This window comes from Xenopus laevis, chromosome 8L (assembly GCF_017654675.1).
Source record: "Xenopus laevis strain J_2021 chromosome 8L, Xenopus_laevis_v10.1, whole genome shotgun sequence".
Taxonomy (NCBI): Eukaryota; Metazoa; Chordata; class Amphibia; order Anura; family Pipidae; genus Xenopus; species Xenopus laevis.
In genome coordinates this window covers 4,216,746-4,244,026 of record NC_054385.1, presented here as the reverse complement: position 1 = coordinate 4,244,026, position 27,281 = coordinate 4,216,746, and the positions used below count along the sequence as shown (strand labels likewise).

The window sequence follows — 27,281 nt, the reverse complement described above, 5'->3', positions numbered from 1 at the left end:
CATCTTTTGCAAAGGATTCGGGGGAATCCAAAATAGTGGATTGGGTGCATTCCTAGTTTCCATTGGTCACTTTGATATGTTTCGCCTCTTATAACACTCCCTTTCTGTGTCGTCCCCAGGGTGATGCAAGTGAAATCAGTATTTCATATTGAAATGTACATGTTTATTGAAGAGGTGGAGGTAAGCTTGTCTTTACAATAACAGTTGCTTCTCAATAAACCGGGTTCTGCATTCCATGTATTGTACAACTACTACTCAGCCCCTTTCCTACATTAGCTGTGCTAGTGGAGAGTGGCTGGGAGTTGTAATTCTACAATACTTAAGCTCGTTGAAACCGACCGGATGATGGGTCCTGTAACAAGTAAATCATATTTGACACTCACAGATTTATGGGTTGTGCGAGACCCCTGAAACGGATTCAGGTTTTCCACTGACACATACAAACAATACGATGCCTGGGAACCTGTTTAATTGCAACTAAACAAATGGGTTGCTTAACGCTTTGGCAAAATAAACCTAAATAGAACATAATAAATCCAAACCCATTAGGCGCCTGCAATCCAGGGTCAGTGCAGTTAGTCGTCAGTGGTGTCCAGTTGGGAGGCTACTGTGAGCATGTTACGACTACACACAAACTTGTCCTGGATTAGAATCCGAAACGAGGGACCGTCGACTACCAAAACGTCTCCCGCCTCTGTACAAAAGTTCAGTCTGTCGCATAAATTAATAAGTGAAAGGGGAGGGCCCATATTATCGAAAGAGGCGGTATGATCGGGGCAGGCGTCCATCTTTACTCGACAGGGCAGCTTGAATGTGTTCATATTCCGGTAGGTCGGTCAGGTCTCCCAGGGCAGCCACAGCGGGCTTGTTGCGTAGCATCTTGGTGGCCACACGTTTGATGTCACTGGCTTTCACATTGTCTGTTGGGGGGAAGCAAACAAGCGTCAAAGCACTAATATGGCTTCACCCCTTATTGTATCAAGTGGTACCTCCAGGGAAAGTCTATCACTATGACATCAGTTATATATCAGTAAAATAAAATACCCAGCATCCTCAGTCACTCACATACCTGCTATGCTCTTTATACGCAGGATTTACACTTACTGATTAGATCACACAGCTCGTGGGGAAGCTTCCTTGCACCGGTCGCCAGCACTTGTCTGCCCACGTCTTCGAAGATCACAGGCCGAGATTCCAGGTTCATCATCAGCATGGATTTCAGCTGGGTCTTGGCTCGATTCAACTCCACCTGAAAAGGTATAAAATCATTTCAGCTAATGGCGATGTTTTTAGCATCAGTTCAGTTGGTTTTCAGACAGACTTTTTCCAATGACTTTCTATTTTGTATGTGTGACTGTTTTTCTGATATTGAAGTGTACGGTGTCATTTTTCACCTTCTGAAGCAGCTCTGGGAGGGGGGTCGCCGACTCTTTAAATGTTCTAAATTGATACATTTCTCATTACAGGCAGCTGTTATTAGATACAATAGTTGCTAATACTCCAGAGATGCTGCTGAAAAATGGATCAAGTAAATGTTGCAAAGTTGTAACAGTTCAGACTCTGCAGCTCAGACGCCAGAGACAGGGACTTAAACTTTAATTTTGGAAAAACAGTAAAAAATGGAAGGTAATTGGAAAAAAGTCTTTATTTCTGGTGAACAATCTGAAACCAACTGAACTGGAAAAAGTGTTGGAAGGTGAACGACCCCTTTGAAGGAACAGTTCAGTGTAAAAATAAAAACTGGATAAATAGGCTGCTTTAGTAGCCAAAAATGTAATGTATAAAGGCTGGATGTTTAACATAATAGCCACAACAATACTTCCTGCTTTTCAGCTCTTTAACACTGAGTTAGTCAGTGACAATAAGGGGGGCCACATGGGACATAACTGTTCAGTGAGTTTGCAATTGATCCTCAGCATTCAGCTCAGATTCAAAAGCAACAGTTATGACCTCCAAGTTTCGGATTGGTTACTGCCTGGTAACCAATCAGTGGAAACCAAGAGAGCTGAAAAGCAAGTAGTGTTCTGGCTATTATGTTACACATCCAGCCTTAATACATTACATTTTACTAACTATATTAGAAATGTGTTTTATTTTGCCCCAGTTTTTATTTTTATGCTGAACAATTCCTTTAATAACACGCTCTGTTCTTGCATGGGGGATCAATTCCTGGTTACTCGCATGACTGTCTCTACTTCCTTCCTGTGGAATATGAATGTATGTATTCCTACTCGCTGCAGCCCCTTGGGCACCTAGACAACATGAATGGCAGTCGTAGTAATACTCTCACCTCCCCGACGGATCCGGCCATTAAAGTGAATTCCCGAGTGATAATTTCCACCATGTCTCTGACCTGGGAGAGGAAAAACATTCGGGATTTAATAGTCAGAAAAGCAAGGGGCCTGGCCGACTCCCCCTGCAGGACAGATATAGGTTTGTAGTCCCAGTGCAAGATGAAGGTATACCTGGCGGGGGTCGGCGCTAGCATGGATGCACAGAAGTCCGGAGTCTTCGTAGCTGTGATGGTAGGAGGTAGCGTTGTACATCCAGTGGTGCCTGAAAGTCACATTTGGTTCTCCAGATAAACGAATAGGGGTAATGGACCAGAACAGGAAGGAATAAACCATTCTGTGAACAAGAAGACTCACCTGTTCAGCACATTGAGGTACAACCTTGTGAACATGCCTTTTCCCGGGCCCCCCGCGGAGAATGAGCCGCCGCCCCCCATCATCATATTCAAAACGGCATAAGGGATAAAGTCATCTTCCTGTAAAAAAATAAATATATGTCAAGCAAAGTGATGCGTTTAAGAGCCATATTGCTCTGCGACATCATATACAGGAAGGGTTGCGATTGGTTGGATACAGAGCACTGTACTTACCAAAAAGGAACAGCTTTCCAGGCCAATCATTATATGGGTGAGTTCCGGGATGGGGGTGGGGCCGAGGCTGACGTCTGACATGTCCTTTTCCACCTGACAGACACAAGTTAGTACCAATTCTCTGCTTCTCTCTCACTGACACTCGCTTGACTTAATTTACCTTGACGATCCCCCCCGTGTACTGGGAAATGGATTTGTCGATGGTCTTGGCCTTCCCCGACGACCACACAGGAGCGACCCCCAGCAAGTACTTCTTGGCGCACTCCACTAGATGCTCGTGTTCTATGCCCACGCCGGCCAGTACCATTCTGTCGGGGGTGTAGTAGTTGTGCAGGTAATTGTGGAGGGTTTTCTGGCTGATCTTGTCGATGTTTTCCACGGGGCAAAACCTGGGAAGCCCCACAGTGTTCCCTCGGTATGCAGCCTGGGGATACAATATGGGGGGCAGTTAAAGGGGCAGTTCAGCTTACTTTTAGGGGGTTGTTTATCAAAGTCCGAATTTATCTCAATATTTTACGCTACAATCTCCGATCAAATCTGCTCGGGTTTTTTGCGATTATTTATTATTATGCTTTGTGGGAAAAAAATCCAATTTTCACGATTTTATGGGGAGTTTTCACCTGAAAGCTTCAGGGTATTGCCAAAAACCCAGCACACATCAAAAAATCATTGGGACTTCTCCCACCGACTTATATGCAACCTCGACAGGTCTGAGATGCTGGATTTTCAGATCCGGACTTTTTCATCCTCTGGGTTTAATAGATTCCGAAAAATTCGTGATTTTTAAAAATCTGATTTTATAAAAAAATCACAAATTATTCGTGATATTTGAATTTGGAGTTTAGTAAATAACCCCCTTAGTATGTTAACATTTCAACTGGTCTTCATTATTCGATTTCTAAAGTTTTATAATTATTTGCCTTTGTATTCTGACAGTTTCTAGCTTTCGAATGAGGGTCACTGACCCTATCTAGAAACAAATGCTCTGTAAGGCCACAAATGTATTGTTATTGCTATTTTTTATTACTCATCTTTCTGTTTAGGACTCTCCTATTCATATTCCAGTCTCTTATTTAAATTAATTCATGGTTGCTAGGGGAATTTGGACCCTAACAACCAGCTGCTGAATAAAAAGCTAAATAAGTCAAAAACTACAAATAATAAAAAATTAAAACCAATTGCAAATTGTCTCAGGATATCCCTCTCTACATCATACGAAAAGTTCATCTAAAAGTGAACAACCCCTTTTCAGTTTATTTATGCACACATGACTTCTTGTTCACGTCACACACAGCAGGAAGTTAAGTGTGCAGTGGAAAATTGCTTCCCCCAGCCGGCTTTATCAAAACCACCATATTCAAAATGATAAATGGCATGTGAACAAGTGTTCGCTGTGTATCTTTCGGGATGTAAGGAGAGAACTTACTGCATGTATCATTTCTGTCAGCAGAGGTTCTGGGTCTGGTCTCATGTTCAGATCCTCCAGTTCAAATCGTACAGCCATGCGGGTCATCTCAATCTCTTCCTCTGTAAGGAAGAAGGAGAATCCATGATAGATGCACCTAGGGAGGCTCATAACCATTATAGAGGAAGGCACTGCCCCTTGGGTGGCCACCCTATGGGGCAAATTCACTAAGCGCCGAACGCTATCGTTACTGCGCAAATTCACTAACTAACGCTGGCGTAGATTCGCTAGTGTTACTTCGCACCCTTACGCCTGGTGAATTTTCGCTACACAAAAAACGCTGGCGTGTTTTCTACATTATGGGTGATAGGCTGAAAAAGATCGAAAAAGATTTTGGGGCTCCCCTCCTTCCCCCTACATTTCCTGACTCATGGCAACTTACCTAGACAGTGGGTACATGAGTAGGGCAAAATAACAATTTTTATTTGATGTTTTGAAGGTTTCCCAGGCATTTGTAGTGATTCTACGTATTCCTCCATTGAAATTTGAATTTGGCGCCGTATGCAAATTAACCATCGCTAGCGTAACTTCGCTTAGCGGATCAACGCTAGCGCAACTTCGCAACCTTACGCTACCCCTGAGCGCAACTTCGGATTTTAGTGAATTTGCGAAGCGCTGGCGCAACTACGCCTGGCGAATTGCGGCGAAGTTACGCCTGGCGCAACTACGAATCTTAGTGAATTTGCCCCTATGCGTCCCATAGAAGCAGTTTGTCAATGAGCTCATTAAAGGGAGTTCTAGTTCACTTGATGAATATAGCATGACTATGTAGGTAGGTGCTCATAGCCACTTACCAGTGAGCCTGGGTTGCAGAACAACCTCAGACAACAGACTGACTACGGTATCCAAGCCCTTGGAGTCTGCAGACACGGCGTACATGGTGGTGTCCCTAAAAGAATAGGAACAATTGCCTTTACAGCAACACAGACTTGCTTTCTGGTGCCCGATACAGTCCCATCCACTTACCTGGAGGTCTGGCAGTCGCAGATGCCTCCATGTTTCTCCAGCGTGAGAAGAATCTCATCTCTGCTTCCAAACTGGGCTGTGGACTGGAACACAATGGTTAGTTGGGATAGAATTCCTCACTCTGGGAATCCCGCGCCCCTGCACCTATCACAGCCCGGTACTTACTGAAAATGCCAGTTTTTCCAGAAAGTGTGAGATTCCACTGAGGTATTTAGTCTCATGCCGCGATCCAGAGTTGATAAGGACTGTAAAATAAACACCTTATTAGCTGCACTTATGTAACACATCCCTAATGAGAATATCTGCCCCACACCGGCCAATCAGGTTCAGCCCATGATACACTATATATTACACGGCCTCCTGCCCCCTCAAGCTTAAAGGGGTTGGTCACCTTTGCGAGGGATAGTGATATTCTGAGACCATTTGCTTTTGATTTTTATTATTTGTGGTTCAATTATTAAGCTTTTTATTCAGCAGCTCTGCAGTTTACAATTTCAGCCATCTGGTTGCTAGGGTCCAAATTCACTTAGCAACATTACACTGGTTTGAATAAGAGACTGGAGTATGATTAGGAGAGGCCTGAATAGAAAGATGAGGAATAAAAAGTAGCAATAACAATATATTTCTAGCCTTACAGAGCATTTGTTTTTAGATGGGGTCAGTGACCCCCATTTGAAAGCTGGAAATAGACAGAAGAAGAAGGCAAATAATTTAGAAACTAACGAAATAGATAATGAAGACCAATTGCTTAGAAGTGGACATTCTATAACATACAAACCGTTAACTTAAAGGGATGCTGTCATGGGAAAACATGTTTTTTTCAAAACACATCAGTTAATAGAGCTGCTCCAGCAGAATTCTGCTGAAATCCATTTCTCAAAAGAGCAAACAGATTTTGTTATATTCAATTTTGAAATCTGACATGGGGCTAGACATATTGTCAGTTTCCCAGCTGCCCCCAGTCATGTGACTTGTGCTCTGATAAACTTCAATCTCGCTTTACTGCTGTACTGCAAATTGGCGTGATATCACCCCCCCCAGCAGCCAAACAACAGAACAATGGGAAGGTAACAAGATAGCGAGTCCCTTACACCAGATAACAGCTCCCTGGAAGATCTAAGGACATTGCTCAATAGTAAAAGCCAAGTCTCACTGAGACTTATTCGGTTACATTAAGTAGGAGAAATAACAGCCTGCCAAAAAGTAATTCCATCCTAAAGTGCAGGCACAAGTCACATGACTGGGGGCAGCTGGGAAACTGACAATATGTCTAGCCCCATGTCAGATTTCAAAATTAAATATAAAAAAATCTGTTTGCTCTTTTGAGAAATGGATTTCAGTGCAGTATTTTGCTGGAGCAGCACTATTAACTGATGTGTTTTGGGAAAAAAATGTTTTTCCATGACAGTATCCTTGACAGTATCCTTTTAAAGGTGAAGCACCCCTTTAAATCAGCCGGTGCCCCCTTGTGTCCGTCCGTCATACTTACGCCCAACCGTACAGAACTGGCCGAATTTGTTCTGCGACGCTACCCGTAGCCCGTTCTCCAGGGTGGTCACTTTCGTTTCGAATTTCTCCTGCCCATCGACTTTGGCAAAGATGGGCTTGGGGAGTCTGGGTAAAGGGGTGGAGAGGGGGATGCTGGGATACGCGCTGCCGCAGCTGCTGTACTTCCTGTATCTCGCCAGTCCACATCTGAAACACAAAGCCCAGCTAAAAAGGGACGGTTCACATTTAAGTTAACTTTTAGTATGATATAGAATGGCCTTTCAAAGCAACTTTTTAATTGGTCTTCATTATTTATTCTTTATAGTTTGATTTTTTCTTCGGACGTTTTCTAGGATTAAAATGGGGGTCACTGACCCCATCTAAAAAAAACAAATACTCTGTAAAGATACAAACTGGTCAGTCTTACATTTTATTCCTCATCTTTCTATTCAGGCCTCTCCTATTCATATTCCAGTCTCTTATTCAAATCAGTGTATGGTTGCTAGGAGAATTTGAACCCTAGCAACCAGACTGCAGAAACTGCAAACTGGAGAGCTGCTGAATAAAAAGCTAAATAAGTCCAAAACCACAAATAATAAAAAATGAAAACCAATTGCAAATTGTCTCAGAATATCCCTCTCTACATCATACGAGCAGTTCATTTAAAAGTGAACAACCCCTTTAAAACTTTCATGGAACCAGCATGTACAATATATAGTGGCTGGTTGCTAAGGCGTCTGTACCCTAGCAACCAGTGCACTGGAGCTCTGCTGAATGTATGCAGCACAATCTTCAGTCTCCCCGTGGGAATGAAGCCCCTATAACTGTGCAGGGGTGAAAGATCTGAGCAGCAAAGCCTCTGACATGGATGATACAACATTACACACAGGACTAGGGGGTTACTATATTGCACAAGCCCTGGTGGCAGGGGAAAACAATTATCTCTTATCCCAGCTGAACTACAACTCCCAGCATGCCCTGTCAGCCTTTGTTGCACGTGCAAAGCAACAAGCAGGATATCCGTCTCTTATAGTGTAAAGTACCCCCGCAGGGTAACGTCTGACCCATCCCACACCCCCAGCCTTGGGGCAGATCTCGCTCTTATGTAAATAACCCCTTGTCACGTGACATGAAGTGACAATTCCCTCCCATTGGTTCGGGGGTGACAGAAAGGTTGAAGCCAGCGGTGAGGGGCAGGCAGCAGCCCGATACCCCAGGCAGGAAAGAAACCCCCTCTTACCTCTGTATTCCACCCCAGACCCTACTCCTCGCTAGATTCGCCGCCATCTTTCTAAGCCCCGCCCCCTGACCTCCCCAGCACAGGCATGGAGAGAGCCGGATAACTTCCTGCTTCCGGTGCTGCGGGATAGTCACTTCCGGTGACCATGCCTTGAGGAAGTGAAGTAGTAGCAGCAGCCTCCAGTTAGTTCTATGCAGCTTTCTGTGTGCTCAGCGGCCTCCTGTTACCCCTGACATATTCTGCTCACCTCCATTAGCTCTGCCCCTTCATTCCCTGATGCCTGACAGGCTCCTCCCTGCTCCCTACCAGCACCTTCCCTTTCTGCAGGTATGAGGCTCTCTGCTGCCCCCAATACCCCCTGATCTACATCCCACCCAGTGCCTTGTTGCCTAGGTTACAGCCATGTCTACATTCTCCAAGCAGCCCCATACCAAAGGCAAGACTCTCATCATAGAGGAGGGTGAGTATCAATGCATTGTTGGTTCTGACTCCTGAAGCAAAATAGCCAGTTCTCTAAACTAACTTCTGCATTGTTTCAAGAGTCAGGAGCTGCTTCCATGTTTTTAATGTTCATGTAGAAACCAGAGTACCCGGAGGAATCACAGGGAGAACATACAAAGAGATGCTTCAGCGCCAGGAAACTAATTGTTTATCTTTTTACAGACTGTGAAGCAGAAGCCCTGGATGAAGCCAACCCGTTTTCCTTTAAGGAGTTTGTTAAGAGCCAAACCTTCTCAGGATTCAGTTGCAATAACAGTAACAAAGCGTTTTCTAAGGTAAATACTCTATATTTATGGGGAACAGCATCCTGGAGCCAAGACATGTCCAGAGCCTTTATATGATCACAGGACCCTGTATCCTATAAAGGAGAAGCAGACCCTGCAGGGGGCCCCCTAATTCATATACAATTTCAATAAATATTGGTAAAACGGGTCAACCTCTAGACATTTTGGGGTCCGAAAAATAATTTGCTGTGGGGCCCAGTGATATCTAGTTACTATTGTTATTGTTTCTAGTTCTAATACCTGAGCGAATGAATAGTCATTGTGAACTAAAACCATTTCCATGATTATGGAATTAAAGTCATTATTGTTTCTAGATATTTTTTTTTTAATTATTGAAATACTGGAGATTTGTATCTATATTAGGGATGCACCGAATCCACTATTGTGGATTCAGCCGAACACCCAAATCCTTCGTGAAAGATTCGTCAAACATTTTTTACTTCCTTGTTTTGTGACAAAAAGTCACGTGATTTCCCTCCCCGCCCCTAATTTGCATGTGCAAATTAGGATTCAGTTTGGTTCAGTTTGACAGAAGGATTCGGCCAAATCCAAATCCTGCTGAAAAAGGCCGAATCCTGGATTCGGTGCATCCCTAATATTTATGAAAATGAGTTGTATTTGGTTGTATAAGGTATTGTATTTAATGAGCTATTTATGAAATTCTTTCAATTCGACTTTTTTTATTTATTTTAACTTCAGGCATTTTTATTAGCATAAGAGTCAACATTAGATTACAGGATACTGTACATTAAACATATCCATCCATGAATATATTACATTGAGTCGATTACAACTATTCGACTTTTTTAATGGTAGAAACAATAATCTTCTTTATCACTGGTAAATGAATTTCACTGTTTTTGAATTTGGCTCATATTCCTGGACATAATATGTAAGAAATTCACCTATAATGGATTGTGGTGGTAAATGAATACATATATGCAAATTGCCAGAATTTAGGTCTCTCTCTCTCTCTCTCTCTCTCTTTAAAGGGATATGACCAACACTAGCCACGCCTCCTATGATGAAGCGCCTAATGGCGCTAAACGCGTCAGGAGGGAGTGGCTGACAAGTAGGCAGACTGGGGGGAGACACTGCTGTGTGGTGTAACATGTTTGCAGTTTAATCAATGGATATGGATTAATTGCACAAATAAATGTCTTATGCATCTCGTTACGCCTCTCATCCTATATCGGTTGTTGCACGCCAGTAATAAATGCAGTGACATAAAAAAACAGAAATCTCCCTCCCCACAGGGATCCAACCAATCCGAATGCCTGGATGGGACTCTGGAATTCCAAGAGACGTACTTCAGAGACCCGACTCTCTATGATGATTTGCAGGAGGATGAAGATGATGATTGGAGTGGCAGTTACCACCCTTCTGTTATAGAACACACTCACAATACACAAGTGCCCTCTCTCCCTGGCACCGCCGCTGGGGATGAGTCTTATGGATACACTGCCAGCGACCTGTCTGACGATGGGTTAATCACAGGATGGCAACAACCCGTCCTTACGTCTCCCCCTGGCATCTTGTACAATAAAACCCAGAATCACCCCGATAGTACCTGTCACTCAGAGGAAGGTTTGCGCCTGCTACAGATAAACCAAGAAGAGGTAAGTGAGCAAATGCCCTGCTGTGTTGTGTATTCTCCAGCAGAAGCAGTAACCCCATATACAGTATTTGCAAGTAGAAATTGTTTGTCAGCCGGCTTCTGCTTCATTGTTTCCACCAGCAGATCCCCACTCTTTTCTTTACACTCTGATGCTTTATCGTTTGTTAGCTACAAGAAGAGAATCATCATCTAAAGAGCAAAATCCGTAAACTGCAGGAACTGAACGACAGCCAGAACGAAAAGTATGTTATTTCAGTCTTCGTTTCCGCCACAATGAATATTAAAGGGGAACTAAACCACCATACAAAATAGTCCCTGGTCACTCATTTCATGAATTAGTAATTTCATAACCACATCATACTTATTATTATCAAATACATTTAACCATCCTAAAATAGTGTGTGTGAGTGTATGTATACAGTATATGTATATATGTGTATATATATCTTTGGCATTTAGGGTTAGACAATTGCAAAGAAAACTGGAAGAGAAAATCCTGGAAGAGCAGAAAGAAGCCCAGGATTTGGAATCCATGGTCCAGCAAGTAGAGAGGAATCTGCAGATGATGACTGTAAGTGACCCAGGCTACACATCTGGCTTTAGAACTACAGGGTTCTACATTATTCTACATTATCAGCCCACTGCTTGGTTAAAACACTCCCTTTCCTTATAAGCGGCCATCAGAGTCTTATAACCCCACCCACTGCTTGAGTCACAGACCCTGATCTTCCTTATCCCCTGTAAGTTGCTCTCACTGGTGACATTTCTGACTTCTTTCGACCAAAAGGATTATTATTTTATGTTGTAGAAAAGAGCTGCGAAGGCTGAGGGCAATGTCACAAAATTAAAGCAGGAAATGGCCCTTCTGCAGGTAAGTTACTCTGGACAACTTACATTGGGTATATTATAAAATGTAATAAAACAAAGTTTGTATTGATACAAATGGATGGCAGGTGCCATATTGTTTCCCTTAGACAGTACAGTATGAGGGTATAGCTTATTGTGTGCCCAGAACATTCCTTCTCTGTATATTTGTATTTATACATATGGGAGGAGGTGCCATATTGATTCCCTTAGACAGTACAGTATGAGGGTATAGCTTATTGTGTGCCCAGAACATTCCTTCTCTGTATATTTGTATTTATACATATGGGAGGAGGGAGGTGCCATATTGATTCCCTTAGACAGTACAGTATGAGGGTATAGCTTATTGTGTGCCCAGAACATTCCTTCTCTGTATATTTGTATTTATACATATGGGAGGAGGAGGTACCATATTGATTCCCTTAGACAGTACAGTATGAGGGTATAGCTTATTGTGTGCCCAGAACATTCCTTCTCTGTATATTTGTATTTATACATATGGGAGGAGGTGCCATATTGATTCCCTTAGACAGTACAGTATGAGGGTATAGCTTATTGTGTGCCCAGAACATTCCTTCTCTGTATATTTGTATTTATACATATCGGAGGAGGTGCCATATTGATTCCCTTAGACAGTACAGTATGAGGGTAGAGCTGATTGTGTGCCCAGAATAATATAAATATATATACACATTGTATATGAGTATTTATATTAGGTTATGCACTGAATCCAATATTTTGGATTCGGCTGAACCCCCTAATCCTTCGCAAAAGATTTGGCCGAATACCGAACCAAATCAGAAGGAGTAAACATTTTTTACTTCTTCGTTTTGTGACAAAAAGTCATGCAATTTCCCAACCTGCCCCTAATTTGTACATGGAAGGGTTCGGCCGGGAAGAAGGATTCGGCCGAATCCTGCTGAAAAAGGCCAAATCGCGAACCGATTCCTGGATTCGGTGCATCCCTAATTTATATGTATGGATTGCAGAGGTATTACAATTCACAGCTCTGGGGTCCTTATCACTCACAGATTGAGCTGACCACCTACAAAGCAGAGAATGAAGCGCTGAGGAGGGGGGAGACGGCTGGGATGAACGCAGTAAAGCAAAATGCAAATCTGGCCCTGGAAAACCTACAAAAAGTGGTCAGCGGTGCCCAGTCTTCCATAAAGTAAGTCCAGTGGTTTCTGAGCGGCTTTAAGCTGCCAGGTTCAAGACAGACTGTAAGCTCTTATGGAGAGTGACATCTCCTTTACTTTTTTCTGATATTTTACCCGTTTTTATTATACCATACTCCGTTCATTTATTAGTGACAGTCTCTGTATCTAATTGCCGTCTTCTTGAATGATCTCGTTGCCCGTCACCTACTTACGTTTTCCCTTCAACCCACAACAGGCAGTTGGTATCCGGTGCCGAAGCGCTGACTCTTGTCGCCAACCTCCTTCGTTCCATAGATAAAATCGCAGAGGTTCACAATGACGGCGTGCCCTGAGGCCGTGGGGCATCTCTTCTGACGTATTTGTACCCATAAGCTGATACCGCTCCTTCCAGTTTTGGGGATCCCCCAAATTCAGAGATTTTATGCCCTGCGGTTTTATTTTATTCAGGCTCTCAGTATTAGACATTGCTGCCTTTGTTATAGGAGAGATCCTGGCAGAGCCATGTTTGGAGTGCAGTCATTTTGGGGAAACTTTAGGTTATTAAAGCACTTTTTCTTCTTTTTTTTTGTTTTAAATAAACTTTATACTAAATATCACTATAGTCTAATATTTAAGCAGCAGACCACTCTCCATGTTATTGTTTTTTTGCCGTTAATATAGAATATTTGATGTTGCTACATATTATTTGTTGTCAGGTACATTTCAGCTGCCACGTTTTATATTATGTAGTGGCGGGTTTTCTTATCTGCGTTTAACCTTGCTTGGCTCATTGATCATAGCAATCAAGCAGCATCAGAGGACCTTAGCTCTCAACCAACATGCATTTTTGGTTTCTGGGGTCACTGTCCCTAGCAACAAGCCGCCGTTTAAAGGAGCAATGGGAAAGATTGGCAAAGCAATCAGAGCTCACTGCTTGGATCGTGCCCACCTGGGACATACTGATATAACACTATTTTTGTAGTCATAAAACACTGTAACATTTCCATCTATTCATGGGCAATAGCAATGGCTCCCTGCCACGCCGCCTCCCCCAGGCAATCTACGCTTTTTAATAAATTTATATATTTCCTCAGCTGTATCATATTTGGACTGTGGTTTATTTTGTAGGTATTTTATGTAACTTGGACTGTCGCAATGTGATTTGTGGGTCACATAACCGAGCAGGGATTGTATTTGCATTATTTCACCCAATCACTGGGCTGGTTGTGGCACTGCCGCCATGTTGAACTCCTCAGGAGTAGGGTTGCCACTGGCCTGGCGGGTAAAAATGATGGTTGATCCCAATAGGGAAAAAGATAAATATTATAGGAAGGCCGGTATTTTTTCCAAGAGAAGGCGGGAACCCTACTCAGGAGCGACGACGACGCTGCTGCTTCCAGTCATGGAATGGCTCTGTATAAGGCAACAAACTGAGCTGTTCATACACAAAAAGGGAAAACATTTGTCTGTGAAAATGAGAAAGGGCCACATGGCAATGTGAGGGGCCCCAATGTCCAGCTCAGTGGGAACCACTTACACCACAGCAATTGGGAATAAAACCCCTCCATTAGCTTTCAGCACAGTCACACTGAAGCCTGAGCTCACACACACATAATATATATATTTATTGTTAGAAGGGGCAGCCATTCTCCCCTCACAGAACAAACGCTGTGCTCTCTCATTATCATTAGAAATAGAACAGGGTCTGGGCTTGTTATTGGACACTGGGACAGCAGCCAATGGGAAGTTGAGTTTAGTCAGCGGGAGAATCACGTGATGCTGCTCGACACCACCTTCTTGATGAAGCCGATTTGAACGCTGCGCCTTTACGCTCGTACTGCGCAGGCGTTGTAGCTAGGCAGCCCCGGTGGCGCATGCGCAGTACGGGCGGTCCGCTGTTTCAGCGTGTGGTTGTCAGCCAGGGACTGTGAGGTGCTCGCTAGGGGTAGGTACTTGTGTGAGTACCTGTGGGGTAGTTAGTGGTATCTGTGGGTGATGCTAGAGGAGGAAGTTGCTTTGGAACAGACGAGGTGGGGGATGACAATGTAGTGTAATTATCTGAGGGGAAACAGAGTTCGGGGCTCGGGATTGTTTGTGGGGGGACCCGGAAGGGCAGGAGCTGTGGGTCACGTGGGTAGGAGAGGAGGGGGAACATTCCTTCAAGGTACCAGATTGGGCTGAACTACTTGGGAGCAGGTTGGAGGGGTGTTTAGGACAAGGGGAGGTTTAGGGGTAGGTGTGGGCTGGGAGTGTGTGGGGTATTAAAGTGATACTGACACTAAACATTTTCTTTTCAAAATCTGAATGTACATTAAAAGTTACCTATAGATCACGTTGATCGTTTTTTGCTGATAGATCTACTTTTGTAACTAATCGTTACTTAATGTTCAGAAACCTGACTGTCCCTTCTCAGTCTGACAGTTAGAGATTCTAGTGTTAAAGGAGAATTCAACCCGTAACATAAATATAACCTCCCCCCTACCCTACATAGACCCCCAGCCTACGTGGTACCCGGGGCAAATACCCCTAAATCTTTACCCCTGGGTGCAGATCCTCGGGAGTTCACAGCCGCCATCTTCTTTTCTTCGTTAGACCTTGGAAGCAGATTGTCGTTTTCGACGCATGCGCAATTGGAGTAAAAAAACTGGTTGTGCCGAAAGTCACCAAAAAATGTTGTCATCGGAATATTACTCCAACTGCGCATGCGCTGAAAACGACGGTCTGCTTCCGAGGTCTAACGAAGAAAAGAAGATGGCGGCCGTGAACTCCCGCGGATCTGCACCCAGGGGTAAGTAAAGAGTTAAGGCCATTTACCGCGGGTATCACGTAGGCTGGGGGGTCTATGTAGGGTAGGCGGGAGGGATTTTTTATGTTACGGGTTGAGTTCTCCTTTAACGGACTCCTGCTGCACAAATATACCATTGTTATTGCATTTGACTTCATTTCTGTGCTCTGCTTATGAACATTGGTATATTGTGCCTTGGAAGGGCCAAACTGTGTCCCCCCCCCACAAACAAATGGTATGATCCTTTAGTCCATAGAAACTGGCACCCCATCTGTCATATTCCTCCTGTTCCCAGCACCTTAACTGGCTTAATTATTTGATGTTAAATAGTGCTTTTCTTTTCTCTCTAAACACTTTGCTAATGAATTGTCCCCTAATAATAAACTCGTTTTTATCTGGTCCCTCTCTCTCTTGATTAAATCGGTGGTTCACCTTTAAGTAAACTTTTAGTATGTTATAGAATGGCCAATTCTAAGCAACTCTTCAATTGGTCTTCATTATTTATTTTTTATAGTTTTTGCATTATTTGCCGCCGGACTCTTTTCAGCTTTCAAATGGGGGTCACTGACCCCATCTAAAAAACAAATGCTCTGTAAGGCTACAAATGTATTGTTATTGCTACTTTTTATTCCTCATCTTTCTATTCAGGCCTCTCCTATTCATATTCCAGTCTCTTATTCTTATCAATGCATGGTTGCTAGGGAATTTGGACCCTAGCAACTGGAGAGCTGCCAAAGAATTAAAAAAAAAACAATTACAAGAATCTCAGAATATCCCTCTCTACATCATACTAAAAGTTAATTTAAAGGGGGGCACACAACCCCTTTTAAAGGGTTGTTCACTCTTGCGTTAACGTTTAATATGATGTGAGAGTGACAATATGCAATTGGTTTTATTTATTTTTTTATTATTATTTGTGGTTTTTGAGTTATTTACTGTTTTATTCAGCAGCTCTCCAGTTTGCAATTTCAGCCATCTGGTTGTTAGGGTTCAAATTCCCCTAGCAACCGTTTATTGATTTGAATAAGAGACTGGAATATGAATAGGAGAGGCCTGAATAGAAAGACGTGTAATAAAACGGAGCAGTAACACTAAATTTGAAGCCTTAGAAAGCATTTGCTTTTTAGATGGGGTCAGTGACCCCCATTTGAAAGCTGGAAAGAGTCAGAAGAAGACAAATAATTAAAAGCCTGTTTGAAAAAAAAATAATGAAAACCAATTGAAAAGTTGCTTATAATTAGCCATTCTATGACATACTTAAAATTAAAAACTATTTAAAAAAATAATGAAGACCAATTGAAAAGTTACTTAGAATGAGCCATTCTATGACATACTAAAAGTTAACCACCCCTTTAACTTTCTCCGTGCAAATGAGCTTTAGAAGGCTTCACCTAAGCAACCAATCAGGGACAGGCATGTTACCTACTTCCTGCTATCGTATGTTATGATATTCCCCTTTACATAGGGCTTTGTGGGAAATGTAGTGCAGGTCTCTGCTGAATTTATTGCAGCCCAGCAGAAGATATGTGAGTCTCAGGGGGTGTTAGCTGTAGGTGAGCCTTATGGCAAGTTTTTATAGGCCGAGATCTTTCTGCTGCTGGAGATCAGTTTCCTATTCTATGCACAAACAATGGGAGTGGGAGAGGTGCATGCTGGGTAATTCATGCTGATCCATGCATGAGGCAAGCCACGCCCCCATCAGCCTGCAAAAGCTGCAGCGTAATCCTTTCTCCGGCTCTGCCTGTTGCTTTCATGGCTTATGCAAATGTCTAGCAGCCAGGGAACGGCTCATATTCTGCAGGAGCGTGAGCTTTTACGGCTTGCTATTTGCATACTGTCTCCCACAATGCACTTCTGCATCTCTAGCAAGCAGCCTCCTACAGGAAGACAAGGCTCTAGTGTTATGTGAGGCCCTGGGCTCCCTCGCCAGAGGCACAAGTCTATTTTGAAAGAAAAGTTCAAGTTGCTGCTATTTTTTTTTATTAATCTGCTGCTTCCTGTAATACTTTGCCTTCGTTTAGAGTTTCTTCCCTGCTTCCTGGTTTTGCATGAGCCATGACTTCCATAGATATCAACGCAGAGAGAGAGAAGATCCAGAGGGAGATAGAAGCGCTGGAGAGGAGCTTGGGACCGAATATCGCTTCCATTGAAGTGGCGGTGTCAGACTCCAGCTTCGATTCAGATGAGGGTAAGTAGCAGGGGGTACATGTAGCCTAGCGTGTGCCTGTGCAGTGTATTTACATACACTTCTGAACATATAAAGTGCTCGATAGTGTCGATTTCGCAAGCTCAAATCATTTTTCAATTTCTCCCCTCCCCCATAAATGGATGGTTCACCTTCAGGTTAACTTTTAGTATGTAATAGAACGGCCAATTCTAAGCAACTTTTCTTTTGGTCTTCATTAATAATTTTTTATAGTTTATGAATTATTTGCCTTCTTCTCGAAAAAGGGGTCACTGACCCCATCTAAAAAACAAAAGCTCTGTAAATCTCCAAATTTGTCGTTATTGCTACTTTTAATTCCGACCCTACCCTATTAATATTTCATATTCTCATTCGATACAGTGCATGGTTGCTAAGGGAATTTGGGCCGTAGCAACCAGATGGCTGACATTGCAAACTGGAGAGCTGCTAAATAAAAGAACGAAAGTAACTTAAAAACCACAAATAATAAAAAATGAAAACCAATTGCAAAGTGTCTCAGAATGTCGATTACTACACCATAATAAATCATTAATTCAGGTTCAGACTCAAAACTATTACAATTTTGCAACAATTAGTTAATACATTTCTCAGCAGCAACTATTGTATCAATTCTGCCTTTACTGAAACCCAGAGATTCTGCTCAGCAGGGACAAAGATAAGAAATGGATCAACTAAATGTTTCAATTTAGAAAAGTTTAGAGGGTCGGCGACACCCCTTTCCCATTCCAGCTTCAGAAAGGTGAAAAAGACTTACACTTCAATATTAAAATAAAAAAAAACAGTCAAACATAAAAAATAGAATGTCATTGGAAAAAGTCTCTGCTGAACTGAAACCAACTGAACTGAAAAAAATGTTGGAAGGTGAAGAGCCCCTTTAAGTTAACTTTTAATATGTTATAGAATGGCCAATCCTAAGCAATTTTTCAATTGGCCTTCCTTCCATTATTTCCTTCTTCTCCTGCATCTTCCAGCTTTCAAATGGGAGTCACTGACCCCATATAAATAAAACAAATTCTCTGTAAGGCCACAATTGTATTGCACTATAGAATGGCCAATTCTAAGCAACATTTCAATTAGTGTTCATTATTTATTTTTTTTATAGTTTTTAAATTGTTTAAAATTATTTAAATTCTTCTGACTCCTTCCAGCTTTCCAGTGAGGGTCACTGACCCCATCTTAAATAAATGCTCTGTAAGGCTACAAATGTATTGTTATTGCTACTTTTTATTACTCCTCTTTCCATCCAAGCCACTTCTATTCATATTCCAGTCTCTTATTCAAATCGGTGCATGGTTGCTAGGGAAATTTGTACCCTAGCAACCAGATTGTTAAAAATGGAAACTACTGAATAAAAAGCTAAAAAACTCAAACATTCTCCCATATACACCATATAAACTATATATATATATATATATATATATATATATATATATATATATATATATATATATATATATATATATACATGTGGAGCCAGTTCTGCCAGTAACCTATAAGATACAGCGGGAATCATCACATAGATATGGGATCTCTTATCCAGATATCCATTATACAGAGTAATGTTTCCATGTAATGGGGTAGATTTTAGGCAAAGTGCTGCAGATTACAGGAAGACCCCTTATCCATATCTCATACTATAATAAGCAGCACTGTTATTAATCAAGAGTGGCCAAGCTGTGGCTTAATTATATATTTTTTTTTCCCCCCGCAGATGATCTTGATATAGACGACCATTTAAATGAAGATCTGGAAGAGGTAAATTTTCCTTCCTCCAGCTGATGTTCACATTCTCGCGTCTTGTAGCCGCCGTGTGACTGTGTTAAAACCTTTGGTATTGTAATACAGGTATCCGTTATCCGGAAACCCGTTATCCATAAAGCTCCAATTTACGGAATGGCCTAATGGCACCTGTCATTTGGTTGCCTTCGCTCTCTCTAATTTTTTAGAATTAGCTGCTATGGAGACACAGATCTTTACTGCTAAAGGGCTGCGGTTGCCTTTGGCTGGTACAGAAGCCCAAAACATAATATACATCATTTCTAGCTACTTCTTTAGGCTTTAGTTCTCCTTTAAAAGACAGCTTGAGCCTTTATTTGTACTCGAGGCTATGGATGCATTGCATTACTACCAGCCCAGGCAGGGGGTTTCAGGGCAAGTTGTAAGTTGCAATTGTAAAGGTGTAAGTGGCCATCCTGATACTAGTGCGTATGCGATGGTTATCACTATTAGAATAGGCATGAGTTGTTAGAGTATGGGAGGCAGCATTGGGCACAAAACTGCCTGTAAAGATCCGCCAGTTATACTGATGTTTGTTCTTCAATGTGAAACCAAGGAGGAAGAGGACTGGGAAGATGGAGGCAGCACGGCGGAGATGTGCTTACAGATGAACCTGGTGTACCAAGCCGTGATTGAAGAGAAGATTCAGGAGGTGGAGCTTCTTATTGCCCAGAATAAGGAGCAGCAGGTGATGAAGGGAAAGGGGGGCCCCCAAGCAGCAGCTTGTGTGTGACATGTTTGACTAAACTGTTATGTTCCATCAGGATGAGCTGATGTGGGAGATAGCTGGGCGCAAGTACCATAAACCTGGGGACAAACTGCAGCCATTGAACCTTTCTATTGGACACTTTCTGAAGCCCTACTTTAAGGACAAATCCATGGGAATGGTAAGTCCCGACTCCCTTCAAGTCTTCCATTCCCCCCCCCTCTCTCTTCCCTTCCCTTCCTTCCTTTCCTCCCTCCCTCCCTCCCTCCCTCCCTTCCTCTCTCTCTCTCTCTCTCTCTCCCTCCCTCCCTCCCTCCCTCTCCCCCTCCCTCCCTCCCTCCCACAACTGCTTATGTCTGTTTAGAATATATAGTAATGAAGCAAATGTACAAACACGACTGAATGAATTTGTTTATCCAGGGCCCTCCTGCCAACCATGACATGCTGGATCGCACTGCACAAGGAATCAAGTCTTATGAGGTGTTTGCCACTCCCAAATGTAAGTAATGCTGAATGGATGCCCTGGTGACCAACAGAAAGGCTAAAAAAAGTATAAAGAGAATTTGTGCCTGTGTCTTTAATGGTTTGTTAGATTATTCTGTGGCTGCTCCTGCTTTTATGTTGGTCTTGCGTTTTTTTGTTTTGTGGGGGTTTTATTTCAGAATCCCCCAGTTTTTAAAAAAAAAACCAATTTGTGTTTATCCAGGGACAAGCACACATCAGGCTGATCTGAAGCAAGCAGTGATCAGTGACAGCTTACAGAGGATGTTGCAGCCCAAGTTACTGAAGTAAGTCGTAGTTTAATAGTTATTGGTCTGTGGTAAAGGGCAACTATACCTTCACATGTTCCTGCTGATTCGGAATAACCTTGTCTATGGTATGTTTCTCTGTACATTATGCATTTCTGATACTCGAGCCATGAATTTATAGCCTTATAAATGGTGTGTAGTGATGTCATGGTTTATAATCAATACAGTGCTGTCATTTCTGTCACACGACTCATTCATTAGTGTTCTCCCCTGGTGTAAAACATGAGGATATCAGTAGCAACCTTAGAGTTCTATGACTATATAATCCCATTAATAGCAGTTATATATTTGTGGTAATTCATTGCTGTTAGTTTGTATAAATGCTGATTATGACTGACATACTTGATGACTTATAAGCTCTTCAATAATAGATCTAGAATCATATGCATAATAGAGAAGGAATGTTCTGGGCACTCAATAAGCTATACCCTCATACTGTACTGTCTAAGGGAATCAATATGGCACCTCCTCCTCCCATATGTATAAATACAAATATACAGAGAAGGAATGTTCTGGGCACACAATAAGCTACACCCTCATACTGTACTGTCTAAGGGAATCAATATGGCACCTCCCTCCTCCCATATGTATAAATACAAATATACAGAGAAGGAATGTTCTGGGCACACAATAAGCTATACCCTCATACTGTACTGTCTAAGGGAATCAATATGGCACCTCCTCCTCCAATATGTATAAATACAAATATACAGAGAAGGAATGTTCTGGGCACACAATAAGCTACACCCTCATACTGTACTGTCTAAGGGAATCAATATGGCACCTCCCTCCTCCCATATGTATAAATACAAATATACAGAGAAGGAATGTTCTGGGCACACAATAAGCTATACCCTCATACTGTACTGTCTAAGGGAATCAATATGGCACCTCCTCCCATATGTATAAATACAAATATACAGAGACGGAATGTTCTGGGCACTCAATAAGCTATACCCTCATACTGTACTGTCTAAGGGAATCAATATGGCACCTCCTCCTCCCATATGTATAAATACAAATATACAGAGAAGGAATGTTCTTGGCACACAATAAGCTATACCCTCATACTGTACTGTCTAAGGGAATCAATATGGCACCTCCTCCTCCCATATGTATAAATACAAATATAAAGAGAAGGAATGTTCTGGGCACACAATAACCTATACCCTCATACTGTACTGTCTAAGGGAATCAATATGGCACCTCCTCCTCCCATATGTATAAATACAAATATACAGAGACGGAATGTTCTGGGCACACAATAAGCTATACCCTCATACAGGGCCGCCATTAGAAATCACGGGGCCCCGTACAACAAAATTTTTGGGGCCCCCTGGGCCCCGCCCACACTGACGACCAAGCTTCGCCCCATATCCCGCCCACATCGCAGTTAAAAGACCACACAGACATCAGCGCTAAAAAAGTAACCCCCCCCCCACACAAGTTGTAAAAAGCTATTGATGGTCAGGGCCCCCTTATAAAAAAAATTGGGGCCCCAAAAAAAAAAAAATTAAAATTTTTTTTTTTTTAAAAAACATTGGTGGCAGGGGCCCCCTGTTAAAAAAAACTTGGGGCCCCAACAAAAAAAAATGTAAAAAAAACTAAAAAATAAACAAACATTGGTGGCAGGGGCCCCCTTCTAAGTTAAAAACAAATTGGGGCCCCAAAAAAAAATTTGAAAAAAAATTAATTTTTTTTTGAAAAAAAAAAAAAAACATTGGCGGCAGGGGCCCCCTTATAAGTTAAAAACAAATTGGGGCCCCAAAAAAAAAATTTGGAGAAAAAAAATTTTTTTGAAAAAAAAAAAATGGTGGCAGGGGCCCCCTTACAAGTTAAAAACAAATTGGGGCCCCAAAAAAATTTAAAAAAAAAATAATTTTTTTTTGAAAAAAAAAAAAAACTGGTGGCAGGGGCCCCCTTACAAGTTAAAAAAATTTGGGGCCACCAAAAAGAAAATTAATTTTTTTTTTTAAAAAAAAAACCCCAAAAAAAACAATGGTGGCAAGGGGCCCCTTACGAGTTAAAAAAAAAATTGGGGCCCCAAAAACAAAAGTTTTAAAAAAAAGATTGGTGGCAGGGGCCTATAGAATATTAAAATAATACATTGGTGGCCAGGGGATTAAAAAAAAAAAAAAACACAAACTGGTGTTCAGTAGAATTGAACTCATGGCTTCAGTACTTCAACTTCGCCTCCTTTCGTGACTTCGGGTCTTTTCACCGCTTCAGGACTTCGGCTTCGGCTGTTTTCGTGACTTCGGGTCTTTGCGCTGCTTCAGGACTTCGGCTTCGGCTGTTTTCGTGACTTCGGGTCTTTTCGGCGCTTCGTGACTTCGGGACTTCGGCTTTTTCCGTGACTTCGGGTCTTTTCGTCGCATCGGCTTTTCGGCACTTCCGCATTCGGCACTGAAGAGGCAAGACGTACGGCTCGGGCGCTCGTAAGGGGGGCCCGGATCTTCAAAAAAATGCAGTGCTGCCGGGCCCCCCTTCATGCCCGGGCCCGGTACGCTTGTCCCCCCTGTCCCCCCCTGATGGCGGCCCTGCCCTCATACTGTACTGTCTAAGGGAATCAATATGGCACCTCCTCCTCCTCCTCCCATATGTATAAATACAAATATACAGAGAAGGAATGTTCTGGGCACACAATAAGCTATACCCTCATACTGTACTGTCTAAGGGAATCAATATGGCACCTCCCTCCCCCCATATGTATAAATACAAATATACAGAGAAGGAATGTTCTGGGCACACAATAAGCTATACCCTCATACTGTACTGTCTAAGGGAATCAATATGGCACCTCCCTCCTCCCATATGTATAAATACAAATATACAGAGAAGGAATGTTCTGGGCACACAATAAGCTATACCCGCATACTGTACTGTCTAAGGGAATCAATATGGCACCTCCTCCTCCCATATGTATAAATACAAATATACAGAGAAGGAATGTTCTGGGCACACAATAAGCTATACCCTCATATTGTACTGTCTAAGGGAATCAATATGGCACCTCCTCCTCCCATATGTATAAATACAAATATACAGAGAAGGAATGTTCTGGGCACACAATAAGCTATACCCTCATACTGTACTGTCTAAGGGAATCAATATGGCACCTCCTCCTCCCATATGTATAAATACAAATATACAGAGAAGGAATGTTCTGGGCACACTATAAGCTATACCCTCATACTGTACTGTCTAAGGGAATCAATATGGCACCTCCTCCTCCCATATGTATAAATACAAATATACAGAGAAGGAATGTTCTGGGCACACAATAAGCTATACCCTCATACTGTACTGTCTAAGGGAATCAATATGGCACCTCCCTCCTCCCATATGTATAAATACAAATATACAGAGAAGGAATGTTCTGGGCACACAATAAGCTATACCCTCATACTGTACTGTCTAAGGGAATCAATATGGCACCTCCTCCTCCCATATGTATAAATACAAATATACAGAGAAGGAATGTTCTGAGCACACAATAAGCCATACCCAGGTGGCCATGTATGGGGTATAATGTGAAGTCTCTGTTTTTAGGCTGGAATATTTGGAGAAGAAATTTGATGAAACGAAGGACAGCGTTCAGAAGAAGATGGTGGCAAAGCAGATTCAGGAAGCTGAACGAGAAATAGCTGATATAAAGTAAGAGTTTTATCCCCTGCATGGCTGTTTAATAATTCTTTCTCTTATATTTAACCCTTTTCTTATTGCTATGGAAACCTTGAAGCACAAAACAGCATATTAACTATGCTAGAGATTGTCCCAAGCCTTTGAACTTACCCCATCCTTTTACTGTACTTAAAGTGGACCTGTCACCCAGACACAAAAATCTGTATAATAAAAGTCCTTTTCAAATTAAACATGAAATCCAATTTCTATTTTTTATTAAAGCATTCATAGCTGTAAGCTCATTTAAAAATCTCAGCTGTCAATCAAATATTGTTTGCCCCTCCTCTATGCCCGTGGCATAGAGCCGGGGCAGACAATTACTTTCACTTTCCATTCAACACTTCCTACATGTCACTGCTCTCCCCACATTCCCCCAATTCTCTTAACCATTTAATTGTGTAGCCAGGGCATGGGGATGGACATCAGGTCCCCCATTCTGGTGCACAAACAAGATTCTGAGATGATACAAGGCTTGTCTTAATAACAGTGTCCACAACATGGCTGCTGCCTGCTTGCTATCATTTTGAAATCCCAGACTGAAGTAAGCAAGATTCAAATAATTTATGTAGTGCAATTAAAGTTCATTTTGCTTGACTAATGTGATAAAATAGGATTTTGAAAAAAAAATTTCGGTGACGGGTCCCCTTTAAGGCTAGCCTTCGGGGGTTCCTTGAAGCTTTATAAAGGCTAAACCGTAACCCATAATCATTGAATTTACTGCTGGGTCAGTGCAAAATTTCCCATGATTCAATAGCATTCTTGTGCAACAAGGTTTGCATTGAAACCCAATAAACGTGTCTTGTCTGTCCTGTTTTAGCCAACTTTCAGAAGATTCCCTACTCGGGCAGAGAACAGACGACCATGACTGGGAGAAAATTTCCAATCTCACTGTAAGTGTCAGACACTGAGCTTTGCCAAGAGGAATGTATGGGAGCAGTGATGCCAATGACTCTGATTTGTGATCTTTTCCTCACCCCTTTTATGGTGGAACTGGTATATATCAGTAAACTGTATAATGGCAATGATGCACAGGGCCAATTACCGTATATACTCGAGTATAAACCGTCCCGAGTATAAGCCGAGGTACCTAATTGTACCTCCAAAAACTGGGAAAGCTTATTGACTCGAGTATAAGCCGAGGGTGAGAAATGCAGCAGCTTCTGGTAAGTTTCAATCTCGTTTTTGGATGACTATTCTTAGGCGCCGGCTACTATTCTAAGCGGTGGCAAATATTCTTAGGCGCCGGCGAATATTCTAAGGCGCCGGCTACTATTCTTAGGCGCCGGCTACTATTCTAAGGCGCCGGCGAATATTCTTAGGCGCCGGCGACCGTTTTTTGCGCTTGACCCGAGTATAAACCGAGGTAGAGTTTTTCAGCATATTTTGGGGGCTGAAAAACTCGGCTTATACTCGAGTATATACGGTAGTGTACTTACTTTTATTATTACCATAGAAGTTATTTGTACCCCACCCACTTTAAATAGATATAGGATAATTATATGTAATAGATCATAGACCTTGGTACAACACCCATAAATAAATGAAAACGATTCCTTCCATCAAATTTGATTTGTGCTTGACAGTATGGAGGCCTTCACACAGCGGAGAGGCTGAAGAACATGTGGCAGAATTATGAACACCCAGGCATCTCTAAGAACGAATGGGACGGGGAGGAAATAAAGAAACTGCTGGACGTAGCTCAAAAGCATAATTATGTCAACTGGAAAGTGATTGCTCAGGAACTCGGAGTGAGTTAGGGGCTGGGTTTTTTTTTTTTGATTACCTCCTTAAAGGTAATAGTGCTGCTCCAGCAGAATTCTGCACTGAAATCCGTTTCTCAAAAGAGTGTACAGATTTTTTTATATTCAATTTTAAAATTTGACATGGGGCTAGACATATTGTCAGTTTCCCAGCTGCCCCAAGTCATGTGTCTCGTGCTCTAATAAACTCCAATCACTCTTTACTGCTGTACTGCAAGTTAGAGTCATATCATCCCCCTCCCTCCCCCCCAGCTGCCAAACAAAAGAACAATGGGAAGGTAACCAGATAACCCTAACACAAGATAACAGCTGCCTGGTAGATCTAAGAACAACACTCAATAGTAAAAACCCATGTCCCACTGAGACACATTCAGTTACATTGAGAAGGAAAAACAGCAGCCTACCAGAAAGCATTTCTCTCCTAAAGTGCAAGCACAAGTCACATGACCAGGGGCAGCTGGGAAATTGACAAAATGTCTAGCCCCATGTCAGATTTCAAAATTGAATATAAAAAAATCCGTTTGCTCTTTTGAGAAATGGATTTCAGTGCAGAATTCTGCTGGAGCAGCCCTATTAACTGATTCATTTTGAAAAAAACATTTTTTTCCCATGACAGTATCCCTTTAATAACGTTAAAGGACATGTATAGTTAAGTTGCATTTTTGCTGTGTTTCCAGTCAAACAGAACCGCTTTCCAATGCCTCCAGAAATACCAGAGCTGCAACACCAATTTCAAGAGGAAGGAATTTTCCAAGGAAGAGGATGAGATGCTGACGCAGTTAGTCCAGAGGATGCGAGTTGGGAACCATATACCATACAAGCGAAGTAGGTTTCCAACGACATCATTACCGGGTGCAGTACCTCACGTCTACGTATCTCCCTAACGTTCAGTACTGTCATTTTATTCCTGCAGTTTCCTACTTCATGGAAGCTCGAGACTCCATGCAGATCCTATATCGGTGGTCTAAGAGTCTGGATCCTGCTATAAAGAAAGGCCATTGGACAAAGAGCGAGGATGAGGTAATGTTGCCAAACAGGAAAAACATCCAATGAGGTGATTCCAAGAGTTTATCTGTTTTCAGTTGACCACAGTAGCTCCCAGTTAATAG

The 27,281-nt window shown here is 42.2% G+C and overlaps 3 protein-coding genes across 5 annotated transcripts in view; 2 read left to right on the top strand and 1 right to left on the bottom strand.

The window, feature by feature from the left end:
- Window positions 1–141: 141 nt before the first annotated feature.
- On the bottom strand, window positions 142–8,174 carry pmpca.L (peptidase (mitochondrial processing) alpha L homeolog). The gene is made up of 13 exons (XM_018229483.2): window positions 8,041–8,174; window positions 6,802–7,007; window positions 5,478–5,557; window positions 5,313–5,395; window positions 5,141–5,235; window positions 4,308–4,408; window positions 3,042–3,305; window positions 2,882–2,974; window positions 2,649–2,767; window positions 2,466–2,556; window positions 2,291–2,353; window positions 1,105–1,249; window positions 142–920 (listed from the first exon to the last, which is right to left on the bottom strand). Exons 1-13 carry the CDS (start codon window positions 8,085–8,087, stop codon window positions 751–753), a joined length of 1,557 nt encoding a protein of 518 aa, XP_018084972.1. The 5' UTR covers window positions 8,088–8,174; the 3' UTR covers window positions 142–750.
- A 183-nt stretch (window positions 8,175–8,357) lies between these two features.
- Window positions 8,358–13,545, top strand: LOC108698189 (endosome-associated-trafficking regulator 1). Of its 2 annotated transcripts, none has more exons than XM_018229484.2 (8): window positions 8,358–8,500; window positions 8,704–8,816; window positions 10,082–10,444; window positions 10,612–10,685; window positions 10,903–11,014; window positions 11,252–11,314; window positions 12,339–12,478; window positions 12,703–13,545. In XM_018229484.2, exons 1-8 carry the CDS (start codon window positions 8,443–8,445, stop codon window positions 12,797–12,799), a joined length of 1,020 nt encoding a protein of 339 aa, XP_018084973.1. In that variant the 5' UTR covers window positions 8,358–8,442; the 3' UTR covers window positions 12,800–13,545. The 2 variants fall into 2 exon arrangements, with proteins under 2 accessions (XP_018084973.1, XP_041428280.1); XM_041572346.1 differs by having other exon boundaries at window positions 12,297–12,478.
- Window positions 13,546–14,233: 688 nt separating this feature from the next.
- Window positions 14,234–27,281, top strand: part of LOC108698187 (snRNA-activating protein complex subunit 4-like) — a 30,322-nt gene continuing 17,274 nt past the window's right edge. The window contains exons 1-12 of one of the 2 annotated variants that reach the window (XM_041572345.1): window positions 14,234–14,391; window positions 17,255–17,419; window positions 19,149–19,192; window positions 19,770–19,901; window positions 19,978–20,100; window positions 20,340–20,418; window positions 20,626–20,707; window positions 24,281–24,385; window positions 25,230–25,302; window positions 25,996–26,160; window positions 26,850–26,997; window positions 27,086–27,192. In XM_041572345.1, coding sequence (XP_041428279.1) covers window positions 17,287–17,419; window positions 19,149–19,192; window positions 19,770–19,901; window positions 19,978–20,100; window positions 20,340–20,418; window positions 20,626–20,707; window positions 24,281–24,385; window positions 25,230–25,302; window positions 25,996–26,160; window positions 26,850–26,997; window positions 27,086–27,192 — 1,191 coding nt within the window. In that variant the 5' untranslated portion in view covers window positions 14,234–14,391; window positions 17,255–17,286. Of the gene's footprint in view, window positions 14,392–17,252; window positions 17,420–19,148; window positions 19,193–19,769; window positions 19,902–19,977; window positions 20,101–20,339; window positions 20,419–20,625; window positions 20,708–24,280; window positions 24,386–25,229; window positions 25,303–25,995; window positions 26,161–26,849; window positions 26,998–27,085; window positions 27,193–27,281 lie in introns of both variants that reach the window. The other variant, XM_041572344.1, reaches the window with a different exon arrangement.